The sequence below is a fragment of the Garra rufa genome, chromosome 22, assembly GCF_049309525.1.
Source record: "Garra rufa chromosome 22, GarRuf1.0, whole genome shotgun sequence".
In the NCBI taxonomy this organism is placed as follows: domain Eukaryota; kingdom Metazoa; phylum Chordata; class Actinopteri; order Cypriniformes; family Cyprinidae; genus Garra; species Garra rufa.
This window is the reverse complement of record NC_133382.1, coordinates 19,483,161-19,508,294: the sequence shown is the minus strand read 5'-3', so window position 1 is coordinate 19,508,294 and position 25,134 is coordinate 19,483,161. Positions and strand designations below refer to the sequence as shown.

General features: G+C 36.8%; 1 protein-coding gene across 2 annotated transcripts; it reads right to left on the bottom strand.

The window, feature by feature from the left end:
• Positions 1–1,307: 1,307 nt before the first annotated feature.
• Positions 1,308–23,674, bottom strand: zc3h7bb (zinc finger CCCH-type containing 7Bb). 2 transcript variants are annotated; one of them, XM_073828308.1, is made up of 22 exons: positions 23,473–23,674; positions 22,378–22,438; positions 22,244–22,280; positions 21,929–22,126; positions 21,609–21,767; positions 20,141–20,221; positions 19,985–20,044; positions 19,814–19,856; positions 18,786–19,030; positions 18,396–18,684; positions 14,542–14,600; positions 14,326–14,428; positions 14,053–14,214; positions 11,097–11,302; positions 10,891–10,991; positions 10,595–10,776; positions 8,969–9,045; positions 8,569–8,840; positions 8,246–8,351; positions 6,675–6,783; positions 6,398–6,531; positions 1,308–4,170 (listed from the first exon to the last, which is right to left on the bottom strand). In XM_073828308.1, exons 2-22 carry the CDS (start codon positions 22,434–22,436, stop codon positions 4,132–4,134), a joined length of 2,721 nt encoding a protein of 906 aa, XP_073684409.1. In that variant the 5' UTR covers positions 22,437–22,438; positions 23,473–23,674; the 3' UTR covers positions 1,308–4,131. The 2 variants fall into 2 exon arrangements, with proteins under 2 accessions (XP_073684409.1, XP_073684410.1); XM_073828309.1 differs by having other exon boundaries at positions 14,326–14,425.
• Positions 23,675–25,134: the final 1,460 nt, after the last annotated feature.

The following is a 25,134-nucleotide window of genomic DNA, read 5'->3' as shown; positions in this document are numbered from 1 at the left end:
TAATATTCAATGAGGCGCGGTAGTTTATTGGTCATTCTAGGTGTATGTATTCACTCCGCGAGCCAATAGGAATGAAGACAAGTTATCTAAGTCTAAAACATTGCGTGTCAGTGTTATGAAAGTGGGGGCAGAAATTCAGTTCAGCTGCGTTATCAGTATCGTTCACTTTCTAGCCAGTAAGTCGTGTTTTTAAAATATGATAGTATTTCACTTCTGTAGAAGCGTAATAAAGTAATTAAATTTCGGTGTAGGATTTAGGAATAACAGATTAAATGTCCTTTATTCAGGACGACTGACTTGACGAACTGCATTCTTCATGTATGCAGGTGTTAAGTATCAGCATGTCTCCAAGCATACTATATGTAGTAGTCTACATGCTAGTCAGGTTTTGAGGGAGGTGACTTGTCTTAATAGAGAGCATTTGATAGGATAAAAATATACACAAGTCAAGATTTTTACATTTTTTTTAAAGAAATTTCTTCTGCTTACCATGCCTGCATTTATTTAATTTAAAGACGTACAATTTTAAAATATTTTTACTATTTAAAACAACTGCTTTCTAATTGAATATATTTTAAAATATAATTTATTCCTTTGATCAAACCTACATTTTCAGCATAATTTCTCCAGTCTTCAGTGTCATATGATCTTTCAGAAATCATACGAATATGCTAATTTGCTGTTCAAGACAATGTTTTAATATTTGTAGTAGTAGCATTTTAAAATAATTAAGTAGCCTACATTTTTTGAGCATTCTTTGATTAATAGAAAGATCCAAAGATCAGCATTTATCTGAATTAAAAAGCTTTTGTAAATACCATTCAAAAGCATGGAGTCAGTATAATTTTTTTATTTTGATTTTTTTAATTATAAAATTATTTAAATTACTTTGGTTTAGCAGGATGCTTTAAATTGATCAAAAGTGACAATAAAGATATTTATAATGTCACAAAAGATTAAAATAAATTATGTTATGATTTACTTTCTATTCATCAAAAAAAATTGTACTCTGCTATTTTCAACTGTTTTTTGAGCAGCAAATCAGAATATAAGAATGATTTCAGAAGGATCATGTGACTGGAGTGATGATAAAAATTCAGTTTTGAAATCACAGGAATAAATTACATTTTACAATATATTCAAATTTAAAAAAAAAAGAGAAAAAAAAGAGTTGTTTTAAATAGTAAAAATATTTTAGCTGTACTTCAGATCAAATAAATGCAGGTGAGCAGAGGAAACATTAAAAACCTTACTGTTCACAAACTTTTGACTGGTTGTCTAAGTCGAAACCAATAAAATCAGACACATTTTCTAAAACAGTCTATTTATTGTTAAACACTTTCATGAGATTTGGTCCACTGTGATCAATGTTTCACTTCCAACCAGGGAGAAAAAGGAGAAACAAAACAAACAAATGTAAAAATACAGTACAAAAAGAGGCATTGTTGTTTTCCTTTTCATTTTTTTTCAAAACCCTGATTTTTTTACTGGTTATCTAAGCAGGTGAAAAATAAACCCATCTCAACGGAAACATCTCAACCGATATAATCCAACATTGTCTTTTCAGGCTGAACATGAATTACGACAAATGTATTTCTGCTTTACACTTCATCTAGAAAGTGTGCAACACAAAGGTCATTTTAAAACGGGCAATCTTTCTAGGTTTTTCAATGTCCAGAGAGCCCAGAACATTCCAGTTCTGCAATAAAATAAACTCAAATGGAGAATGAGGATGATGGTGAGTAAATGACCATTACTGCAGCCTTCAGACAGTCAATGGCCAGCAGTACTAACCCTTTGATATGAATATGAATGATTGCAAACTCCATCCCATGTTTGAACAACAGAGACTGTTTACTGAGCTTCTCCGCTCTCAGGTTGTGTTCTCAACGGTTATGCATGCTACCTTAGCTCTACCATATCTAAGATGTGCAAAACCAGTCTCCATTGTCAACCAGAGAACATTTACGATACACTTCCCTCCCCTATTTCTTTAAACAAGTTGTCTAACGATGTGTATATATATATATATCATTATACTGAAAGAGTAGGATTATTTGTTAAGGTATTTATAATTGTATATAAATGTATTGTATAAGGCGCTATGCAGACAAACATAAATATCCATGTATGCTTCGTGGTCCATCACAGTATAGCACTCAAATCAAAACTCAATCATGGTGTAGAGGGAATTTGCTAAGGCATAAAGTCACTACAACCAATCCTCTTAAGATATCCTAGGTTTCAGAAAATTAACTTAAACACAATTACAAAAGCATGACACTCCTAACGTTAACGGTGTCACTTGCTTTCCATTGTGTTTAGGTTCAAAGAAACTAAGGTAACTAACCTAGGATCGCAATTCCTCTATTCCGGACAGCTCACTAAGCATACATAGACATAATTCACTGTTAAGTATTATATTCATACATGGATACATATATTTTAAGTGTTATACATAGCAATTAACATATACATATATCAATAGCATATAGGAAGATAGAAGTAGTCATAATGGCAATCATTATCATCACTGTCATCATCATAATAATAGCAGTAGTAATAATATGATCCCTCGGTAAAGCGTACTAGGTCACTCCAGAACGTCCCTCTCAATCTCCATACAAACTGGAATATGTTACCAAGCCAAATCTGCTCCTTCACATGTCATTTAAACCCTGAAATTTATCGCAATTTTCTATAACAAACTACCTCAGGGTGCTTCAATTACCATATCACTTATAGGCAGTTTGTGGCAACAAATTCTCATCTAATCCTCACGGATCGGACACTTCTGGAATGGCTCATAAGAAAAAAAAAATCACTAACCATCTAATCAGCAATACATGTCATATAGCATAGCTCAATAACAAGAAGTTCTATGTAATCAATACAAGGTAAGGTTATACTTAATTAAGCTTAACTGCTAAGTTATCAATAATCATTAGTAGTATGCCAATATAGTCGATATATTTGTGTTGTGTGTGTGTGTGTGTGTGTTTGTGTATATATTTATATATATATATCTTGTCCACTTAAAGTAAGGACAAGGCATACTAAGGGTAGCACTGCATGTCTTGACAGTATATTATGAATATAACTACACATAGGCAGGGCAAGTACAGCTCTTTTGCCTTGTAATGCGTCTCCGTTCATGCTCTTAATACGAAATCAATAAACGGTACATTTAACTAATGAGCACTGGCCCGCGTTGTGTGGCGAACAAGTCTCCTAGTAGCATGTTAATGGGTGTTACAAGTTACGCAAATCTTCAAATCCCAATCTAATAGCTTGAATGAACAAACACGGAAGCATATTCCAATCGCCAATCACTCAAAGAAAAAAAGAAAATAATACAAAGTGTACTTTCAATCCAAATAGAAAGCTGCGAACAGCCCATGTGTGCATTCTATCCTCTTTATCAAGCACTGCCAAACTGTCACTCAGTGCAAAAGGAAAAGAATGAGAGTGCATGTCAGTGCAAGATCTGTGACTGGCATTATGCAAGTTAGGGTGGCTTTTACTTAGTCCATTATTAATTGCCGTGGTGTATCAAATACATTCGTCATCTGAACAAATCTCAAATTTCTTGTAAATGGACACTTTTGGCTGTACATTCAAACTCTTCTACCAATATGGCAGGAAAACAGAGTTAAGCACCTTTTTGTAACTGAAGCCACATGGTTGAAACATGAGTGGCCTTCATGACAGGTGCTTTGATTTGATTACGGGGGGAGCCAGTCTGTTTTGTTTTTTCAGTTTAAAAAGCACTGTGGGAACTCCTCAGAAATCTGTTTGGGGAACGTAAAAACAAACCGCCCTTACTTGAGTTAGCTGTGAAAGTACCAGTGTTCACTCACATGACACTACATGAAGTGTCAGGCCAGTGAGTGGGCGAATGTGTTTGATAATGGGTGAAAAAGCGTGTGTGTGTGTGTGTGTGTGTGTGTGTGTATGTGGCAACAATCGCTGTGTTAGTCCTATAGTCAGGCGCTCTGCCCTGAAGGGCAGTAGAGCCTGGTACTTCCCAGAGTGGCACTGAAAGAGTGGGAAAGGGCGCCTTTAGAAGCTGACATCTGAACAGGAAGACTTATCCAGACCGCCTGTAACCACACAATTTCAGGGGCCAGGTCACAGATCCCCTCCGCCGCCAGACATCCGTCGCCCAACCTGTAAAAACACAGCATGGATATACACAATTCAAAAACAACAACCATTTCAGCCTTAAAGGATTACCCCACTTTTAGAATAAAAATGTCCTCATCATTTACTCCCATGTCTTTCAAGTATTCTCATCTTTTTTCTTCAGTCGGATTACAGTGGTCTATATAGTGGACTTTAAGAATGCTCAACAGATTCAGCACAAAAAATGCAGTTGCAAAGGGCCCTAAATGACCCCAGCCAAAGAATAAGGGTCTTATCTAGTGAAACGATTGGTCATTTTCTTTAAAAAAAAAAAAATATATATATATTTATACACTTTTTAACCACACATGCCCGTCTTGTCTAGCTCTGCGATGCGCACTCCAGTTAAAAACAGTTAGGGTATTTAAAAAAAAAAAAAAAAAAAAAACCTCATTCTCTCTTCCAACTTCAAAATCACCTGACATCGCTGTTTTACCTTTTTTGAAAAAAAAAAAAAAAGGGTGTTTGACCCTCATTGCATGTTCACTGGGTCAGTACCTTTGCAGCGATGCAGGATGATTTTGAAGTTGGAGGAGAAAATTAGATGGGAGTTTTCTGACATACCCTTACTGTATTGAACCGGAGCGCACAGAGTACGCATGCGCATCACAAGACAAGCTGAGCATTTGATTTTTTAGAATATAACCAATTGTTTCGCTAGATAAGACCTCTATTCTTCGGCTGGGATCGTGTAGAGCCCTTCCAAGCTGCACTGAAACTGCATTTTTAACATTCAATCTGTTAAGCACCATTGAAGTCCACTATATGGAGAAAAATCCTAGAATGTATTCCTCAAAAAACTATTTCTTTGCGACTAAAGAAAGACATTGAACATCCTGGATGACATGGGGGTGATTAAATAATCAAGAAATTTTTATTTTGGAAGTGGAGTAATGTTTTAAAGGGTTAGTTCACCCAAAAATGAAAATTAGCCCATGATTTACTTACCCTCAAGGCATCTATATGACTTTATTCTTTCAGTCGAATCCAATCTGAGTTATATTAAAAAATTATCCTGGCTCTTCCAAAATTTATAGTGGCAGTGGTTGGGTGTTTCTGTTCAGCAGTCCAAAAGAAATCCAATAAAGTGCATCAATCCATAATAAAAAGTGCTCCACTTGGCTCCAATGCCATGTGGAGAACTTTTTATCATGGGTGAATGCGCTTTTGGACTGTTGAACAGAAACACCCACCACCACTATAAAGCTTGGATCTAACTGAAAGAAGAAAGTCATAAACACCTAGGATGCCTTGAGGGTGAGTAAATCGTTAGCGAATTAGAATTTTTGGGTAAATGAACCTTTTAACCACCCTGGAAATCCAGAGGTCTCGCGAGAGCACAATTTGAATTGTCTCTGCAAGACACTCTGGCATCGAGCAATGATGCAGGTTACTGCAATACGTAAGCAATTGTGGGAACCAATCAAATCGGTGTATCTGATGTAGGCGGGCCAGAGGCGAGCTAAACTGATGATGACAGCACTGCGACGTCCGAATCATATAGTAAACTTTGAAAGATCGCTGTCGCTACAGATGAACAACAAGTTGTTTGAAACGGCTTTGGCCGCTACAATGAACGAGTTAGACTTGGCTTTTCATATAAAAGAGGAACAGAAAACCGAAAACTCGAATCGTTCCTCTGCAAGAAGGACGTTTTTGCTGTTTTGCCGACTGGATACGGCAAGAGTTTAATCTATCAGTTCACGAGTTCACGCTTACATATAATTAGCCGGAGAATAGTAGTGCATGTTTGGCGTGCTGTCCGGTGAAGGGCTCCGAGCTCGGGAGTGGCCCGAACCCAGAATACATTACCCCCCAATAGGAGTAGTGAGAACTCGGAGTGATGAGATGGGGTAGTGGAGGTTTGCTGATAAACCATCGAGTGAATTGAGGTGAGTCAGCTGTATTTAAACCTATGGCGCTGATTGACTTGTGATGTTTACGCTAAGCATCTGACGCACTTCTCCCGAACTTTGTTAATGAAACATCATTTAGCTCTGCTGGTAGCTAAGCGTGTATTGTTGTGATTGGTCGTGGCGTTATCCAATTGCGTGCAGTTAAGAGTTTCAAATGCATGCTTGGTGCCGCCCCTCGAGTTAGGAGGTTTTCATTGCTCGATCCCAGACCCATAATCTTAATAGATTAGGGTCTGGATTTTTCCAGGCTACCTTTTAACCACACAAACAATTAATTTTCTTCCGCAGCCACCCACCATTGACTCAGAATAGTCAGTTGGCATGGCGATCTGTTTTTCCTCTGGGGGTGGAGTCATTAAGGTGCCGTCTGCACGCCGGTTCTGATTGGTCAAAGAAAGCCACATCTCGTACATCTGCTGCATGTCTCTCACTTAGAGAGCAAAGAGAGATACACAGCTTGTATTAAAACGCATTAATGGATCAAGGAAACATGACTGAGTCACACCCACAAAAAAATGCATATAAGAAAAAGCTATAAATCATTCAGTTGAAATTAAGAGAATGGATTCTCACAGCTGTTGTTTTTCATGTAGGTCCACACATCTCGCTCCTCCAAACTGTGTGCAAAAGAACAGTTCCCAATATAGTGGCACTTCTTCTGTTTCATGACATGAACACACATCTGCAAACAAACAGATAGTCAAAAAAATGCAAAAACGTATGAGCCAAAGATGCATAGAGGTTTTGCCACACACGTACCACCCCACATTTAAATAAAATTTCCATTTTATTTAAAAGTCATATTAAATGGGAAACAACCTTTGTTTGTGAACTAAACATTTAAACTTTTTACAGTTTGAACTATGTTTGCTGGCAACTCTTTCTGGTTTAAAGCCACAGATTCCAGGTTTTCATAACAAAACTCATCATGTTTCGGTGGGGATTGCCCCAGTAAAAATTGTGTTTTGGGGTGGGACTAAATATCACACGGCAACAGTGTTAAAGTAGCCCAATTCCGGGGGAAAGCACAGACTTGGCAACACTGTCCAAAAGCCCTCGCGAAAGATGTTTTTACAATCAGTGTCATTAAAATTGAACTAAAAATGACCAAAAAGCTCTGTGTGGGAGGCTGCAATGTTTCCACTTTCTGAACCATTAAAGATGTGGCCTTTTTGGTGGTTCATGATACATCTAAAATTGTACATTTTCACTAAACATTATTTTAAGGCTGCCTGTCATCCATTAACCTCAAAAGGTTTTGATTTCTTACTTTTTTATAAGAAAATGTCTCAGCGTTGAAATTGTCAATTTTATCCTGAAATTGACAATGAAAAGAAAAAAAAAGCCTGCTCCTGTGTCAGCAGCAACAAGCATACATTGTGGTACTCCTGTGAACACGGCAGAGACTTACAAAGAAAAGAAGAAACTGTTGAATAAAGTCGCTATTTTTATTATCTTTGGGCACAAAAATAGTTCTCGTACCTTCATTAAAATTACGGTTGAACCGCTGATGTCACATAGACTACCTTTCTATGTCTTGAACATAGTAGTTGCGTTGCTGTCTATGAAGAGTCAGAAAGCTCTTCGATTTCATCAAAAATATCTTAATTTGTGTTCTGAAGATGAACAAAGGTCTTTTGGGTTTGGAACTACAAGAGGTTGAGTAATGACAGAACTTACATTTTTGGGTGAACTGTCCCTTTAAATTTATCTTTGCCTGTTAGTGATGTCTTAATTATTTAATGTTTGTTTGCATAAAACTCATGAAATCTAATTGTCAATATTTTGTGAATCAGAATCAAATTGTGAAATCTGTACTAATGCCAAGCCCTAGTAGTTACAATAATATTAATATATTTACTGGAAATATGTATTCAACCTGTCATCTTTCCGAAAAGAATGATCAACATAATATGCTGAATTGTTATTAATAGAAACTTTAGACAAGAAACTGTATTTCTTCATAATTAACCACAGCCATAACTTCCATCACCATAAATATTACACTATTGCGTGATGTTTAACAGATCATGAAAACAGCACCGCTGCTCAGTGTCAACACTAAAACCTGCTTGTCTGAAGAACCTCAGAAAACAGTTTCTGTTTGCTGTCACAATAATTTAATCAACAAAGGGCTGACTTACATCATATTGTTGGGGGTAGGTACGGGAAAAAGGCAGCGGTCGCACTACCACCCACTTTTTCTTCTCAAACGATTTCACTAGCAACACCCTGCGCTCTTTTGTCCAGCTGGAAAGAAGAAAGAAGCATTATACCATAATTCCACCGGATATTACACCAAATACCATTATTATTGACCTCAGGCAAAGCTGCTGTCTACTGTGTCCAATAAAAGCAGTCACATTACAACGGTTCCAGTAAACATTAATGGTACGTTAATTTTTAATGAGCACATACTGTCCATCCTGGTGGTAAGATGATGCCTGCTTAAATAAGGGAAGCTAACCTGTGCCTGGCTTTGGCAGTGCAATACTTCAGGGACTTGTCTGGCTCGTTGACCTGGCCCTCCCTCCAACACTGTCCGCACACAAACTTCATTTTTAGATTCAAGCCACGCCCTCGACCGCATCCCACAAGTCCTCCTCCACCTCCTCCTGTGCTTCCACCTCCGATGCCGTCTCCTCCTCCACTGACAACTCCTCCAGAGACAACAGAACTACTGCTGACAGCACTGCTGTTACTGCTGCTCCCGCTTGGCTGGTGGGGCCCGAGCATGGGCTAAAGATGGTGGGTGAAAAAAGAAAGACTTAACATTTAATATGCTGCAGGAGCAATCAAATACAAAGACAAGACTGCAACAAAGATGAGTATTTGTGAGACAGCACAGTGTTGTTTTTCAGCCTCACCTTCTGACGCTGTGCATTCTGTTCCAATCTGTGCCAGTGTCTCTTAGACTCCTGCACCATCTCCTCATGGGTAATACCTGACCCAACACATAAGCACAAACAAAAACAGTTTTTAAAGAGTAACCGATGGTAACAGTAATGAACCAGAGCACAGGGCAAAACAATTGCACAAAAGTGACAGTAACGCCCTACACTACTGTTTAAACATTTGAGGTCAAGATGATTTTTTTAAATTCTGTCATTAATTACTCACCTTCATATTATTACAAACCTGTAAGACTAAACCTATGTTCATCTTCAGAACACAAATTAAGATATTTTTGATGAAATTCAAGAGCTTTCTGACCGTGCTAGACAGCAATGCAACTACCAAGTTCAAGGCCCAGAAAAAAGCAGTAAGAACATTGCTAAAATAGTCCATGTGACATCAGTGATTCAACTGTAATTTTATAAAGCTACAAGAATACTTTGTGTGCAAAAATAATGACTTCATTCAACAATTTCTTCTCTTCTGTGTCAGTCTTCGCTGCATGCTCACTAGAGTACCCAGCATGAATCATCCAACACGTTCATGTCTTTCTTTCTTCAGTCGATAAGAAATTATGTTTTTTGAGAAGAACATTTCAGGATTTCTCTCCATATACTGGACTTCAATCGTGCCCAGCGAGTTTAAACTTCCAAAATGCAGTTTCAATGCAGCTTCAAAGGGCTATAAATGATCCCAGCTGAGGAAGAAGGGTCTTATCTAGCAAAACAATCTGTCATTTTCTAAAAAATGTGAACTCTCTATGTGAACTCTGTGTGATCCGGTTCAAGACAGTTAGGGTATGTCAAAAAAACTCCCATCTCATTTTCTTCTCCAACTTCAAAATCGTCCTACATCAATGTTTTACCTTTTTTTGTAAAGGGTGTTTGGATCATCTTTGCACTTTGTAAACACTGGGCCGGTACTTCTGCAGCAATGTAGGACGATTTTGAAGTCGGGAAAAAAAGTTCACGCAGAGCCAGAAAAGACAATCATTTGAGTTTAAAAAGTATTTAAATTGTCAGTTTGTTAAGAAAATTACCAATTGTTTTACTAGATAAGACCCTTCTTCCTCAGCTGGGATTGTTTAGAGCTCTTTGAAGCTGTATTGAAGCTGCATTTTGGAAGTTCAAACTTGCAGGCACCACAGAAGTCCACTATATGGAGAGAAATCCTGAAATGTTTTCCTCAAACAATTTCTTATTGACTGAAGAAAGAAAGACATGAACATCTTGAAAGACAAGAGGGTGAGTAAATTATTTGTAAAGTTTTGTTCTGGAAGTGAACTTCTCCTTTAACTATATGAAATGATATAAATATATATATTTTCTGTCCCCATATCTTGAATTATGTGATTATTCTAAATGCATTTTAACTGAATCATGCAATGAAAGAATGCGAAAAACCTCTCGGATTTTATAAAAAAAATATCTTAATTTGTGTTCCCGAAGATGAACAAAGGTCTTACGGGTTTGGAACGACATGAGGGTGAGTAATGACAGAATCTTCATTTTTGAGTAAACTATCCCTTTAAAGATTATAATGCAAAACAAACTGCAGTGTGCATTCATGCAAACATTATTATAGCATGTCTTATGTACCTGTGTCCTGCTGAAGCACCCAACACTTGAGTTCTATGACTGAATGTGCAAAGGAGCAACTGTCCTCCCGCTGGCAGCCATATCGCACCTCATGGCGGCACACGTCAAACTGGCAGAGCGGGTGAAGAGGGCGTACTTTACTGTAGCGCACGTTTGCTGAGCGAACCACATGCACCAGGCACCTGTCCGGTTAGACACAAACATATAAGAAGGGATATGATGCGATGGCTACTTGAGTGCTGCGAAATCATTTAAGTGATCCAAGTCTCAATACAGCAAGGGATAAAAAGACTCACTTGTTATCATCAAAGGGATGTCGTGCAGTGAGGTTGGAACACACAGCGAGATTCTCCTTGCTTCGCTTGCTAATGATACGAGGCTTACTGTCAAAACATTCCTACAGGAAGCCAGAGGCCAAAATAACCACTTAGACAACATATCAAAACAAGAATGTAACATTTCTAGCTGTGAGACAGGCATTAAATATGAAGGTGCACATTACCTCACAGAGGAACATAAACATGCCCATATGGAGCTGAAGGAGACGGGTGACACTGAGGGCCCGTCGTTCGTTGGTGCCCAGAGGGTCAAACAGAAGCTCACGACTCAGAGCTCCCTTCCTTTCTTGAGTCCAAACATCGATCTCCTCCTGACAATAGGCAAAAGTGCAGTTTTCACCATACTGGCACTCCTGACGCTCTTGTACCTCTGCAAAGACAAATTGATCAATGGGCTTAATTATTAAATGAAACCATTATCAAACTATAAATTTAAGGCTTTTGAGGAAAACATTCCAGGATTTTTCTCCATGTAGTGGACTTCACTACATGGAAGGCAACGGGTTGAAAGTCCAAACTGCAGTTTCAATGCACCTTCAAAGGGCTCCACGTTGTCCCAGTGGAGGAATAAGGGTCTTATCTAGCAAAAGGATCAATCATTTACTAAAAAAAAAAAATAAATAAAAAAAAATAAATAAATCTTCACGCATTACGTAATCATGTTGGAAAAGTCACGCAAGGTTAGGATCATGTAGAGGCCTTTGAAACTGCAATTTGGACCTTCAACCTGTAGGCCACCACTGAAGTCCACTATATGGAGAAAAATCCTGGAATGTTTTCCTCAAAAACATTAATTTCTTTGCAACTGAAGACAAAGACATGAACATCTTGGATCACATGGGAGTGAGTAAATTGTCAGGAAGTTTTTAGCAAATTGACTGATTTCACAATTCAGAGCTTTTTGACTTGCCAATTTTGATTGTACAAATTCAAAATAATTTGATTTAATGCGATAATCACAATAAAATTAAATTAAATTCTAGATTGGACCACAAAACCAGTCATAAGTAGCACGGGTATATTCGTAGCAATAGCCAACAATACACTGTATGGGTCAAAATGATAGATTTTTCTTTTATTCCAAAAATCATTAGGATATAATATAAGTTTATGTTCCATGAAGATATTTTGCAAATTTCCTAAGGTTAACATATCAAAATGTAACTTTTGATTAGTAATATGCATTGCTAAGAACTTAATTTGGACAACTTTAAAGGCGATTTTTTTTTTTTTGCACACTCAAGAGTCCACATTTTCAAATAGTTGCATCTAGGCTAAATATGTCCTATCCTAACAAACCATACATCAACGAATCTCAATTTCAAACAACTGCCCCTTATGACTGGTTTTGTGGTCCAGGGTCACATAAAAAAAAATGATTCTGGATATGACAATTATTTTCCCAGTTTTTCCCCCATATCCCAAGACCCCTTAAATGTCTTTTGCCCCCCCATATAAACAATTATACCAATAAAACTGCAGTACTTATAATATGAAAGCATTTTATGTTTTAGTAGCAGTGGCCACACACAGCGCTATTATGAAAAAGTTGTCATCTGCTCATGTGATAGCCAGTAACAGGCCTGAGGAAAGATTAAATATAAAATGCCTGTAAAGCTACTCTGAAAACATCAATGAGAGTTACTGATAGAACGGAAAAAGCAAGCACAATCCAGTGAAAAGATAAAAGATTAGAGTGCGGCACATGTCTATGAGGGAGAGCTGTCAGGACTTGAATTATGCCACACTATGGCTATATTCATTTGTGCGTGACAGCAGTTTATTATTTATATATTTTTAAATATTGAACAATACTTTACTGAAACACAAAAGGATTAGTTCACTTCCAGAATAAAAAATTCCTGATTAACTCACCCCTATGTCATTCAAGATGTTTAAGTCTTTCTTTCTTCAGTCAAAAAAGAAATGAAGTTTTTGAGAAAAATCTTCCAGGATTTTTCTAGCCAACTTCAACTAGCCTGGGTTTCCCCATGCTGCCTTGCGCGCAACGAGATTTTCTTAACGCTGCTAGGCAGCCTGGAAACCATGGACCAAAGTTATCTTTCGATGCAGCCTTACACCGCGCCGCAACAGCTAAAGTCTGTCTACACTGGACGCAACAAAGCGACCGTTGCAAATCACTTTGTGTGAGCACGTCATTAATAGAACGCGGCAGCAGATTGCTGTCGGGGATTTGCCGTGTCACGCCGTGCCGCCCCGCATCCAGTGTAGACACCATAATAGGTTCTATTGTATTTTGTCGCGTCGCACCGCGCTGCTCGCGTCAGGTGTAGACACGGTGTTAGACAGTGTTCTAAGTAGTTTAGAACGCAAGTTCTACATACGTCATCCGGTATAATTGAAACGATTGGCTATGAGCTACGCACAGGCGCATTTGATAGACATTCGTAGCGCCCAATAAACGGCTCTGGGCATAAACCACGCCTCAAATATGAGAAAATGAACATGTGGTTCTCAGACCATGAATCATGACGTTGTCATGGCATGGTTTGGCGTTAGCCAGGCTAGACTTCAACAGGTTTAAAGTTCAAATTGCAGTTTTAATGCAGCATGCATAATTATGTGTGAGGTCGAGCTATTGCAAGACAAGCATTTGTGGTTAAAAAAAATAAATTGTGCTTTTTTTTTATTTTATTTTTTTTAGAAAATATTTAGCGAAACGATAAGTCAAGACCCTTATTTCTTTGGCTGGGATCATGTAGAGCCCTTTGAGACTTCAACTAAAACTGCAATTTGGACCATCAACCCATTGGTCTCCACTGAAGTCCACTATATGGAGAAAAATCCTGGAATGTTTTCCCTCAAAAACCCTAATATCTGTTTGACTAAATAAAGGAAGGCATGAACATCTTGGATGACAAAGAGTAAATTATCAGGAAATTTTTTATTCTAGAACTGATCTAATCCTTCCAAACTATTTTTATAATTTTAAAGTTATTTTTGGCGAAACAAACTGAAAAATTCATATTTCAAGATCGATGCATATGCGAGAAAACAAGTGAATTATTAGTACTCTAGCTGACTGATAAGACATCTAACTCTTAACACATCTATTCCGTACATAATTACCATAATTCTTCAATAAATACTGAGCCATACCTTTGCAGAGAACAAACGCCCCAAGGAAGTTATTCCGAGCAGGACGGGGTCGCACCCTCTTCCAGGTGGGGTCATCTGAAGATTTGAGGCGACAGAGCAGCACATCCCTCTTACAGCGATGCGCTGCATCAGGTTGATAATGGTAGTCCATGACCCGTGGCCCTAATTTAGAAAAAAATAAAAAATAACTTCTTTCAGACAGGAAGAATATGTTTAGAAATAGTTCTGATATGCATCTTATTTTGCATGTCACACAGTTAAGAGGTACAGTACCTATGCGACTGTAACAAGCATTGCAGGCCTGTCTGAACTCATGTGTGGCAGCCAGAGGGTTTCGTGACAGCAGAGAAAGGTTGGTACCAACTGGTCCATTCTGCTGGAAGCAAGAACAATTCTCTGACTAGGTGACAGCAAACCATCTTTAACAAACATTTAAGCTAAAATGAGCTCAACTGAGCAGTTTACAAGTACAGAACAGTTAAAACTCACTGCATTGGTGGTATTATGATTCCGCAAACTGGGGATGAAGCTGTGAGAGATTCGTCCACCTAAGATTTAAGAAAAGAAAATGAATGGGATTAAAACAGCTATTGAGTTATTCATATTAAATTGTTATAAAAAGACATTTTATATATTATTTAAAATATTGTAAAATATTATTACAATGTAAAAATAGTTTTTTATATTAACACATTTTAAAATTAAATTTCTTATGGCAAAGCTGAATTTTTTTGTGGAATTTACTCCATTCTTCAGGGTCACATAATCCCTCAGAAATCATTAAATTTTTTTTTAATTATTATCAATGTGACACAGATGTGGTGATTAAAGGAACACTCCACTTTTTTTGGAAATAGGCTCATTCTCCAACTCCCCCCCCCACGAGTTTCCATATTTGTTGTATTTAAAACTTGACTCTTCTGTAGTTATATCGTGTACTAAGACCGGTGGAAATGCAAAGCTGCGAGTTTCTAGGCTGATAAGATTATGAACTACACTCCCATTCCGGCGTAATAGTCAAGGAAGTTTGCTGCTATAATATGGCCGAAGCAGGCGGAGTATTATAAGAAATGAGTTCCCAGCTAGTTTAGCATTTGCACATGTGCTGCGTGGTATTACTGCTCCTGCTTCAGCCTTATTACGGCAACAAACTTCCTTGACTATTACGCCGGAATGGGAGTGTAGTTCCTAATCTTATCAGCCTAGAAATTTGACGCTTTGCATTCCCACCGGTCTTAGTACACGATATAACTACAGAAGAGTCAAGTTTTAAATAGGACAAATATCGAAACTCGTTGGTCATTTTTGAACGTGATGCTATTGGTCTAATAGGATTCAATGATCTATGCTAAGCTATGCTAAAAGTGATATCGCCAGAACAGGAGAACAGCTGAATGGATTTCAAAACGGTAAAACTCAACTTATTAACTCGGGGGGAGTTGGAGAATGAGCCTATTTCCAAAAAAAGTGGAGTGTTCCTTTAATATGTTTTTAGAAACTGTGAAACATTTTTTTTTTTTTTTTCAGGATTCCTAGCCTGGGTGTCCCCATACTGCCTTGCGCAGCGCGATTTTATTCACGCTTCTAGTCAGTCTGGAAACCATGGACCTAATTTTCACCTAAGATAGGGAACCAATCACAGAACGGGGAGGGAGCAGCAAGACGATGACGCCTTCTATGCGACTCACCGAAGGATCCAGCATGGCAGCAGACGCAAAGTTATCTCAAAGAGTGGTACTTCTATACTCTTTGGTTATCTTTCGTGTCTACACTGGACGCGAGCGGCGCGACCCGACGCGACAAATGACATTAGAACGCAAGTTTATTTTGAAAAAAGAGCAACTTTTGGCGTTCGCTCTACATACGTCATCCGGGATAATTGAAACGATTGGCTATGAGCTACGCACAAGCGCATTTGATAGACATTCGTATCGCCCAATAAACGGCTCTGGGCATTCGTAAACCACGCCTCAAATACGAGAAAATGAACATGTGGTTCCCAGACCACGAATCATGACGAAGTCATAACGTGGTCTGGTGATAGCCAGGCTACAGGATTCCTTTAATGAATGGAAATTTCAAAAGAACAGCACATTTTTGTAGCATTTTAAATGTCTTTACTGTAACTTTTAATCAGTTTTGAATAGTAGTGTGCATCACATTCTAATAGGGCTGCACCCTAATAGTCAACTAACCATTAGTCAACGAGAAGACGCTTGGTCGACAAATTTTATTAGTCGCAGAAAAAAAATTCCACAGGAAGTGGAGTCACGCAGAAACATGTACGCTGCCGCTCAAAAGTTTGGGATCAGTAAGACTTGTAATGTTTTTCAAAGAAGTCTCTTACGCTCATCAAGGCTGCATTTACTTTATCAGAAATACAGAAAAAAACAGTAATATTGCAAAATGTTATTATAATATCAAATAACTGTTTTTTTATATATACTTAAATATATTTTTTTCCTGTGATGCAAAGCTAAAATTTCATCACCTGTTACTCCAGTCTAAAGTGTCACATGATCCTTCAGAAATCATTATTATAAGCTAAATTTATTATTAGAATTATCAATGTTGGAAACTAAGTTGTGCTGACAAATATTTTTTTGGAACCTGTGATTTTTTTTATCAGGATTCTTTGATGAACAACAAGTTAAAAAGAACAGCATTTATTTAAAATATAAATCTTTTCCAACAATGTAAATCTATGTGTTTCTATCACTTTTTATCAATTTAACACATCCTTGGTGAATAAAAGTATTAATTTCTTTCGAAAAAGAAAGAAAACAAAATTACTTAAACTTTTGAACAGTAGTGTATATTGTTATGGTGCGTTCACACCGGACGCGAATGAAGCGGCAAGCGCGAGTGATTTACACGTTAAGTCAATGCAAAGACACGAATAGCCATCCTGTGGCGCGAAACACCCAAATAGCACGAATGAAGCGGCGCGAATTGAGCGTTTGCCGTGCCTTACGCGCCTTACGCGCAAGTTCAAAAATCTGAACTTTGGCGAAAATTTGCGCCGCGTTAACCAATCAGGAGCTTGCTCTAGTAAGGCGCGGTCACACTGCACTTTTCGTGCCATTGACTTCCATTCATACACATGCGAATGCGTTAGACCGGAAACGCAAGCCCATGCGAAATATTTTCGCATTTTGCTGCGTTTGAAAGTTCAAACTTGGTGAACTCTGACCAACGAATTCGCATCACATGACTCTGTGTGACCAACAGGAGATCAATACGTCACAGCATGACCTCTAGCTGAATGAAAAGAACCTTAAATTTAAACATTTAAAACTGCAGGACTGCGGTAAAGTGTAGTGGATTTTATGTTTTTACATTTAAATGTATTATTAGTGTCATTTGCTGAATTTCACTTTTAAAAAAGAACTAGATGCATATCACGATGACTAGAATTTCGCATGCTCAAAGTCTAGTGTGACCGGGGCTGTAGTGGCGGAGGCAGAAATCCGAAACAACAATGGAGGACAAAATCACCGTTGCTGTCTGTGGTTACTAGGAGCTGTACGATACATCTTTGTACTTTTATAGAAACAGGAATAAAAAGGATCTTGCATGAAAGAAAGTGAGTGAAGAGGTCGGACAATCTGGTAAATTTAAGACGCCCCTCCCATGACGCGAATTTGCGTCTGTTGTGAAGTAAATGTCACGCGCGAATGAAGCGAGTAAACTTAAATGTTCAAGCGTCCAACTACGCACGAATAGCGCGATTTATTCGCGCAAGTCGCGTCTGGTGTGAACTCACCATTAGAAAACCTTTCTATTTTAAATAAATGCTGTTATTTTTAACCTTTTATTGATCCAAGAATCCTGAAAAAAGTATCACAGGTTTCAAAAAACTGTTTTCAAAATTGATAATAAATCAGCATATTAGAATTATTTCTGTGAACTTTCTTTACAGATATAAAAATATATCTATAGAGAGTGAATGTCTACTTTTAAATGAACTAACTCAAATAGAAAACACATTCTCAGATTATGTAATCCGTATGAAACATGCATACAGGCACATTCACTACTGTGGAGACGACAAGAGTCAGTGTTGTCGCCTCTTAACAAAGAAAGCACTAGTTCATCAATATATTATTAAAAGGTCAATGGAGTCTCCTTGCCGTTTTTCCCTGACATATTCAGAATTATTATATCTGCTGGTGCGCTGCGCATGCGCTTCAGCGCTTATTAGGCCATGTAGGCAATTAAAGGCTCTTTTTTGTGATTTATATGGTTTATTAATAAATGTGCGTCTAATAGTCGACTAATGCTTACAATAAACAAAAATCTTTAGTCGAGGGCAGCCCGACATTCGAAGTTAAAACACTCACCAGGAAGTGTGTACTCAGAGAGGGAATCCAGTCCTCCTGTGCTTAGTGATCCAGACCCCCCCTTCCCAGCAGCGTCTCCAAAAGAGCCGAGAGAGTCCATCGTCTGGGACGAGGCTTCGCTTTGACCTAAAACTGAGGAGGACTCTAGTGGGGGGAGCGAACTGACAGCAGAGTTGAAATATGGATTCGTAAGCTGAGCGGAGGACGGTGGGAGACCTGGAGAGTATGGAGGCCTCAAACCCACAGCAGTGTTTGGTAGGTTAGTGGGAATGGCCCCTTGAACAGGGTTCTGATGGAGAGGTAAGAAAATCAGTACCTTTGCATTGATCAATCCAGTAATTAAGCAACTATGTCCCACTGTCCCTCCCTACAGCTCTCTATTTTACTCACCACGCTGACCTCAGCTCCTTTGGGAATACTTTCCAGCAATGTGTCCAGACATGAGGTGTCTTCATTCATCACACATTCATCCATGTGTTCAGATACAGGCACAGAGTACGGCACCCGCCCCGATGGCTCCTGGCTTGGGCTTTCTGGCATGTCCTGGGAAAGAACTGGGCTCAGTGAGGGCATCTGTGGGTCATCACTTACTGGGATTGGTGTAGCCAGAGGAGCAGGGATGCACTGGGCACTATCTGTGGGATAAAGATGAGAACACTGAATCACCCAATTCATGTTTGCTTAATGAATATTCAGTAATGCACTCATATTTTAATTAGATTTTTAAATACTGGTGTATGTATAGTTTTTAGTGCTGTCAATCGATTAATTTAATTAATCACACATTTTTTCTAATATGAATCGATCAATTCCAGTTTTTAAAAACACTTTTATATTGCTATTTTACATTCAATCTTAAAACTAATGTAGAAAACGTAAAGACCGTGTATTTTTAATATTTGTTAAATATTTTTTATGACTGATACCAATATTACTCATGTCTCTAGGAACTGTTCTTTTTTTCCTAATATTTAACCATTGACTACAGCCACACAACATTACGGTATAATTTAGAGCAAACAATTTTAACATTTATTAGACTTAAAAAAAAAAACTAAAAAAAAACTAAAATGACAAATTTAAGTGAACTTGAAAGCCTTCACATAAACTAATTTTTTACCTGTGCCCTTCAGCAAGTAGGAAATATACGGAAATTGAATAAAGTTATCAAACATTAATACTACATTAAATATACATGAATCCTGAGCTACAAAAGTTACTGATTTCCTCTTGTTTCTTTTGTACTTTGAATAACTGACATTACAGTAGCTTGGTTATTAGTTTTTTTTTGTGGCTGCTGCTACTTTAAGAGTTGCCGCTGCTTCATGATTTAATATGAAATGATGTTAAGGCTTAACTGGAAAAGTGAATTGCCTTTGTTAAGTAATTTTGACAGCACCAATATTTATATAATATACCTGATCCAATATCAGTCAGAGATTCAAGACCATTTGAGGAAGTCTGAAAAGAAAGAACATAGATTTTGTTAATGCAATTAAAACCATGCAGCTCTCAATTTACAAAATAGCTTTTATTTTATAAAACAACTTAATGACCAACACAGGGAAGGTCTGGTTTTGTAAACTTGCCTCCCCTGTAGGAGAATTAGTTTCTCCATTGCTGTCTGCTGCAGATGTTGTAGAATCAAGCTGAAATGAAAAGTAGTGATATGTTAGGATGAGTACAACTAAACAAACTGCAAATTATCAATATTTAAACTTAACCTAACAATCTAAATGACAAACCTGAGGGCTGACATACGCTTTGCGGATCTTCAAACCAAGTTTGTTAGCTAGATCCTGTGCAAGCTCACTGACTTGCCGGTCCTGTATAAAATAAAGCAAGCAAACAACCATTGTTTTGTTAGTTAAACATTACATGAACTGGCAAGACAAGTCAAATCTCTAAATGCATATAATATACACTACAAATCAAAAGTTTTGAACAGTAAGATTTTTAAATTTTTAAGAAGTCTCTTCTGCTTACCAAGCTTGCATTTATTTGAAGCAAAATACAGCAAAAACATTAATATTTTGAAATAATTTTACTATATAAAATAACTCCTTTCTATTTCAAAAGCAATTTTTCTTGTGATCAAAGCTACAATTTCATCATCACTACTTAAATCTTCAGTCTTACATGATTCTATTAATCATTCAAATTTGCTGATTTGTGGTTCAAGATTTTTTTTTATCATCATCAATATTTCAACCAGAGTACATTCTTTTCAGAATTCTTTGATGAAAAAAAACATACTTTTTTTTAGCAAGAATGCTTTAAATTGATCAAAAGTGATGATAAAAACATTTATAGTGTTACAAAAGATTTCTGTTTCAGATAAACGCTATTCTTCCGAACTTTCTATTCATCAAAGAAACCTAAAATAAATCTACTCAGCCGTTTTTAACATAAGAAGAAGAAGAAGAAGAAGAAGAAGAAGAAGAAGAAGAAATTAAGCTGCGAATCAGAATTTTAGAACGATTTCTGAAGGATCATGTGCCTAGAGTAATGATGCTAAAAATCCAGCTTTGAAATCACAGGAATAAATTACATTTTAAAATATAATTAAACAGAAAAAGGTTATTTTAAATAGTAAAAATATTTCAAAATGGATAAAATAAATTCAGACTTGGTTAAAAGAGACTTCTTTAAAAAAAAAATAAAAAAAAAATAAAAATCTTAGAATTATATACACTATCATTCAAAAGTTTGGAGTCAATTTGATTCTGTTTTTTAAGAGAAGTCGCTTGAGCTACATTAATTTGATCAAACATGCAGTAATAAATATAGTTTTTGTTACAATTTAAAATAACTGTTTACTATTTTTATATATTGTAAAACTTATTCCTATGATAGTAAAGCCGAATCTTCAGCAGTCATTACTCTATTTTATTTTTGTATCCACATGATACTTCAAAAATCATTCTAATATTATATTATAATCCATGTTAAAAACGATTGTGCTGCTTAATATTTTTGTGAAAATCAAGATACATTTTTCAGGATTCTTTGAATAGAAAGTTCAATAAAACACTACTTATTTGAAAATTAAATCCTTTGGAAAATTATAAATGCTAATTCTGTCACTATTGATTAATTTAATGCACCTTTGCTCAATAAAACCATAAATAAAAAAACTTTGACTTCAAACATTTGAATGGTATAAATAATAAAACTTAAGACTAATGTACTACTGCTTCTACTTATACATACGTGAGGGGCAGTTAATAGGCATCCGGTGCCACACTCATAAGCCTCTCTGAGTCTGCCCAGCTCCCTCAGACAAAGTGCCTTCCTGTAAAGTGCCCTGCGACTGCCCTCAGACACACACAGTGCGCTATCACAGTCCTGGACGCCCCGCTCATACTCCCCCTAAACATAAAACACAAGAGAACTCAGATTTGCATAAATTGTCTTTGCAACACTAACTGCTGTATTACTACATAATTTGCACATGATGAATTCCATTAAATCCTCAGTTTACAATAACAGATTTAAAAGCCAACCAATTATCTAATAAAAATCCAACTTACCAGACTATAATGAGCAGCTGCCCGGTTCACATAAAGGCTCTCTAACAGCTCAGGGGGAATGACCAGTGCTTCCGACTGAGCATAGCGAGCTACATTCACACCCTCGCTGTAATGGACTGCTGCCTGCCTCCACTCTCCATCGCGATACACTGCGTTACCTTCATCCAGCAAATTACAAACTAGCTGAGTCAGGAAAGCCTAAGGGGGAAAAAAGCAAGAGAGTTTCTATTTAAATCAAGCTCATGAAATACAATAAATATGGATCATCTTATTGGAACCATTTATTTCCTCAGAGATATTACATATAAATCACACCTCATAACCTTCAGGTTCAGGGAAAGGCAAAGATGACCTGTGGCAAAAAAAAAGAAATAAATTTAGCAATTTTGAGATGACAAACATCAACAGAGTAAAAGGGAAGCAGTTATGCAGTACATCTACACACTTACTGAATGAATCCCAAAGCTTTCTGAATTTCTTCCTTACGCTTCTGTCGTTCCAGATCCATAGCTGTAACATATCATAACCAAAAAGCAACATTTTAAACGTTTTATTACAATTAAACACAACCTAACCTATGGTATAACAAAAGACAAACATAATTTGTAGGGTCAAAACATACAATTACTACAAGTGGTTTTATAAAGAGATAAAAATCACAAAATGTCACATGAAAAAATTCAGTTGCATGCGTTTTTAACATTCTAGCTAACATTTGAAACTGACATACTGCTGTAGAAAATGTAGTTAGAGTAATTGTTCAGGAAAAAAAACTCAAGAATCAAACTTTTCTAGACATAATTAAGCACAATTATATCATTTAAAACATACTTGTATGCACAAAGAGTATATATTACAGACATACAATATCTAAGGCCTAAAATTTGAGATAAGCTACTCAGATCACATCCCCGAGCTCGACTAGGAAAAACACCCACCAATGCAACTCTCTCCGGACTTGAGAAAGCAAAAACAAATTCTATAATTCAATCATTTAGCAGTGCTTTAAACAAGCCTACATATAATTTATAAAATATAACATATTTTACCGATTTAATGTTGAAAGGTAGTGTCAGTGGAGCATACTAACGAGAAAGTTAACTTGCACGGGTTTCGGTTTAGCATTAGCCTTAATGCTAGCTAGCACTCGGCTAACCCGCTAATGCTGTCAACTTCAGGTTTGTTTACACCAATTAATATCAATGATGAGTTTTACATACCGACACAAAACACTTCCAACAAACACCCAAAACATATTACTGGAGTTTTAATTTCATAATTAAATTCTAACGGACCTTTTCTTCACAGTAGCGTATAAACAATCTCTTTTAATTCTGCTGGTAGCCAATTAGCAAGCTACATTTTACGAACTGCTGCAGCGAGGACGCCTTTTTAACCTTAATAATAACTGCCATAAAACACCGGAGGATAAAGTAAAAACTAGATTGGTTTGATTGCTAAAATGTGAAACGCTAGCCTTCATTTGAAAAGTCAGCTATGTAGCAAGCTAAAACAGAACCTTATTGGGAGGACATTCAACCCACCTAAGACTTTAGGTCTTCTCTTCCACCAGGAACGGTTTGTTAAAGCAATAAATTCCTTTAACTATCAGGTAAAAGGTGTGGGTGTTTTAGTCCTTCAAAATCATAATTTTAATTAATTCGCCTGCCCCACAATAACGGACAGAAGACGTGCGACTTGAGTCGTTTCCCCCAAGTTGCTCTCAAGTTTAAACTAAACCGTCCAGGCTGTGAGGTCCTAAAGGCAGAGAGATGGAGCCTTTTTTTGTTCAAACTGGAACATTCAGCCACTAGGGGCATTGGTGATTTTCTTTACAAAACTTAGCAACTCTTTCACAAAGAAAAGGCCAAAAATCGCGTTTATAAAAAAAAGTTATTATTATTTGCCTGATAATTTATTTTTAGGGTACAAATGTCAATCTCTGGTACGGTTTAGAGGTCATCATTATATATTTATATTACGTTTACCTTTTAAAATAAATCAGTTCAATCACAAATAAATCATACACTCCTAAAAGGATGTGTTGAAAACAACACAACCTGTGTTGCTTCTTAACACACTTCTCTGTCTGTAAGGACAACATATTTTGTGTTACTTTTATTCCTGCTAGTTTTCTACACACTAATGTGTTACAGTTACACAATTTGTGTCATTAGTGTACATAAAAATTAACACAACCTTTTTAAAAATATAAATCAATTAAATAAAATAGTTAATTTTACTAAAAATTGTAAAATTACCATTAATAGTTGCTGAGACTGTATCACATCAACAGAAGGAAATAAATATGGATGTGACCCTGGAACACAAAACCAGTCATAAGGTTCAATTGTTATCATCTGAAAGCTGAATAAATACGATTTCTATTGATGCATTGTTTGTTAGGATAGGACAATATTTGGCTGAGATACAACTATTTAAAAATTTGTAATTTGAGAGTGCAAAAAAATCCAAATACTGAGAAAATCGCCTTTAAAGTTGTCTAAATGAAGTTCCTAGCTATGCATATTATTAATCAAAAAATGAAGTTTTGATATATTTATGGAAGGAAATTTACAAAATATCTTCATGTAACATGATCTGTACTTTGTATAAAAGAAAAATCTATCATTTTGACCAATACAATGTATGTTTGCCTATTGCTACAAATATACCCGTGCTACTCCAGGGTCAAATATTGATTTTCTTAGTTGTCTATCATAGCTAATAGTTCTAAAACAGATTTAGTTAGTGTGCAAGTATTTGTAATATATATTTTCCCAACATGTTTAGTGATTTAAAATGATTACATCTCCAAAATTATTCATATATTGTGTAGTAAAAATGCAACAGGGCCTCGGTGGTCAATTATATAACAATAATACAATTATTTACACAATGTAGCTCATTCAGCATGTTATAAAATGTTCAAAATAATTTTAACATAGCCTAATGAAAGTAGAAGAGGGGTTGAAGTGTTCATAAAGGTCAAAGCAATAGCACTATATGGGCACTAGATGCCTCTATGTACTTTACAAGAGATCTGAGGAATGCCACGGGATTGTTATTATTTATTTTATTTATTTTTTTATTTTTATTTTTTTTTAGCGTCAGAGGGCTGCCCTGACATGAATATATGACCCTGGACCACCAAACCAGTCTTAAGTAGCACGGGTATATTTGTAGCAAAAGCCAATACATTGTAT

Coding starts and splice junctions, on each gene's coding strand:
- zc3h7bb (XM_073828308.1), bottom strand. CDS start 22,436: ATGGATCTGGAACGACAGAAGCGTAAGGAAGAAATTCAGAAAGCTTTG. Junction 14,429..14,541: donor ATCATAATACCACCAATGCA/GTGAGTTTTAAC, acceptor TCTTGCTTCCAG/CAGAATGGACCAGTTGGTAC. Junction 4,171..6,397: donor CTGACTATTCTGAGTCAATG/GTGGGTGGCTGC, acceptor GTGTTTTTACAG/GTTGGGCGACGGATGTCTGG.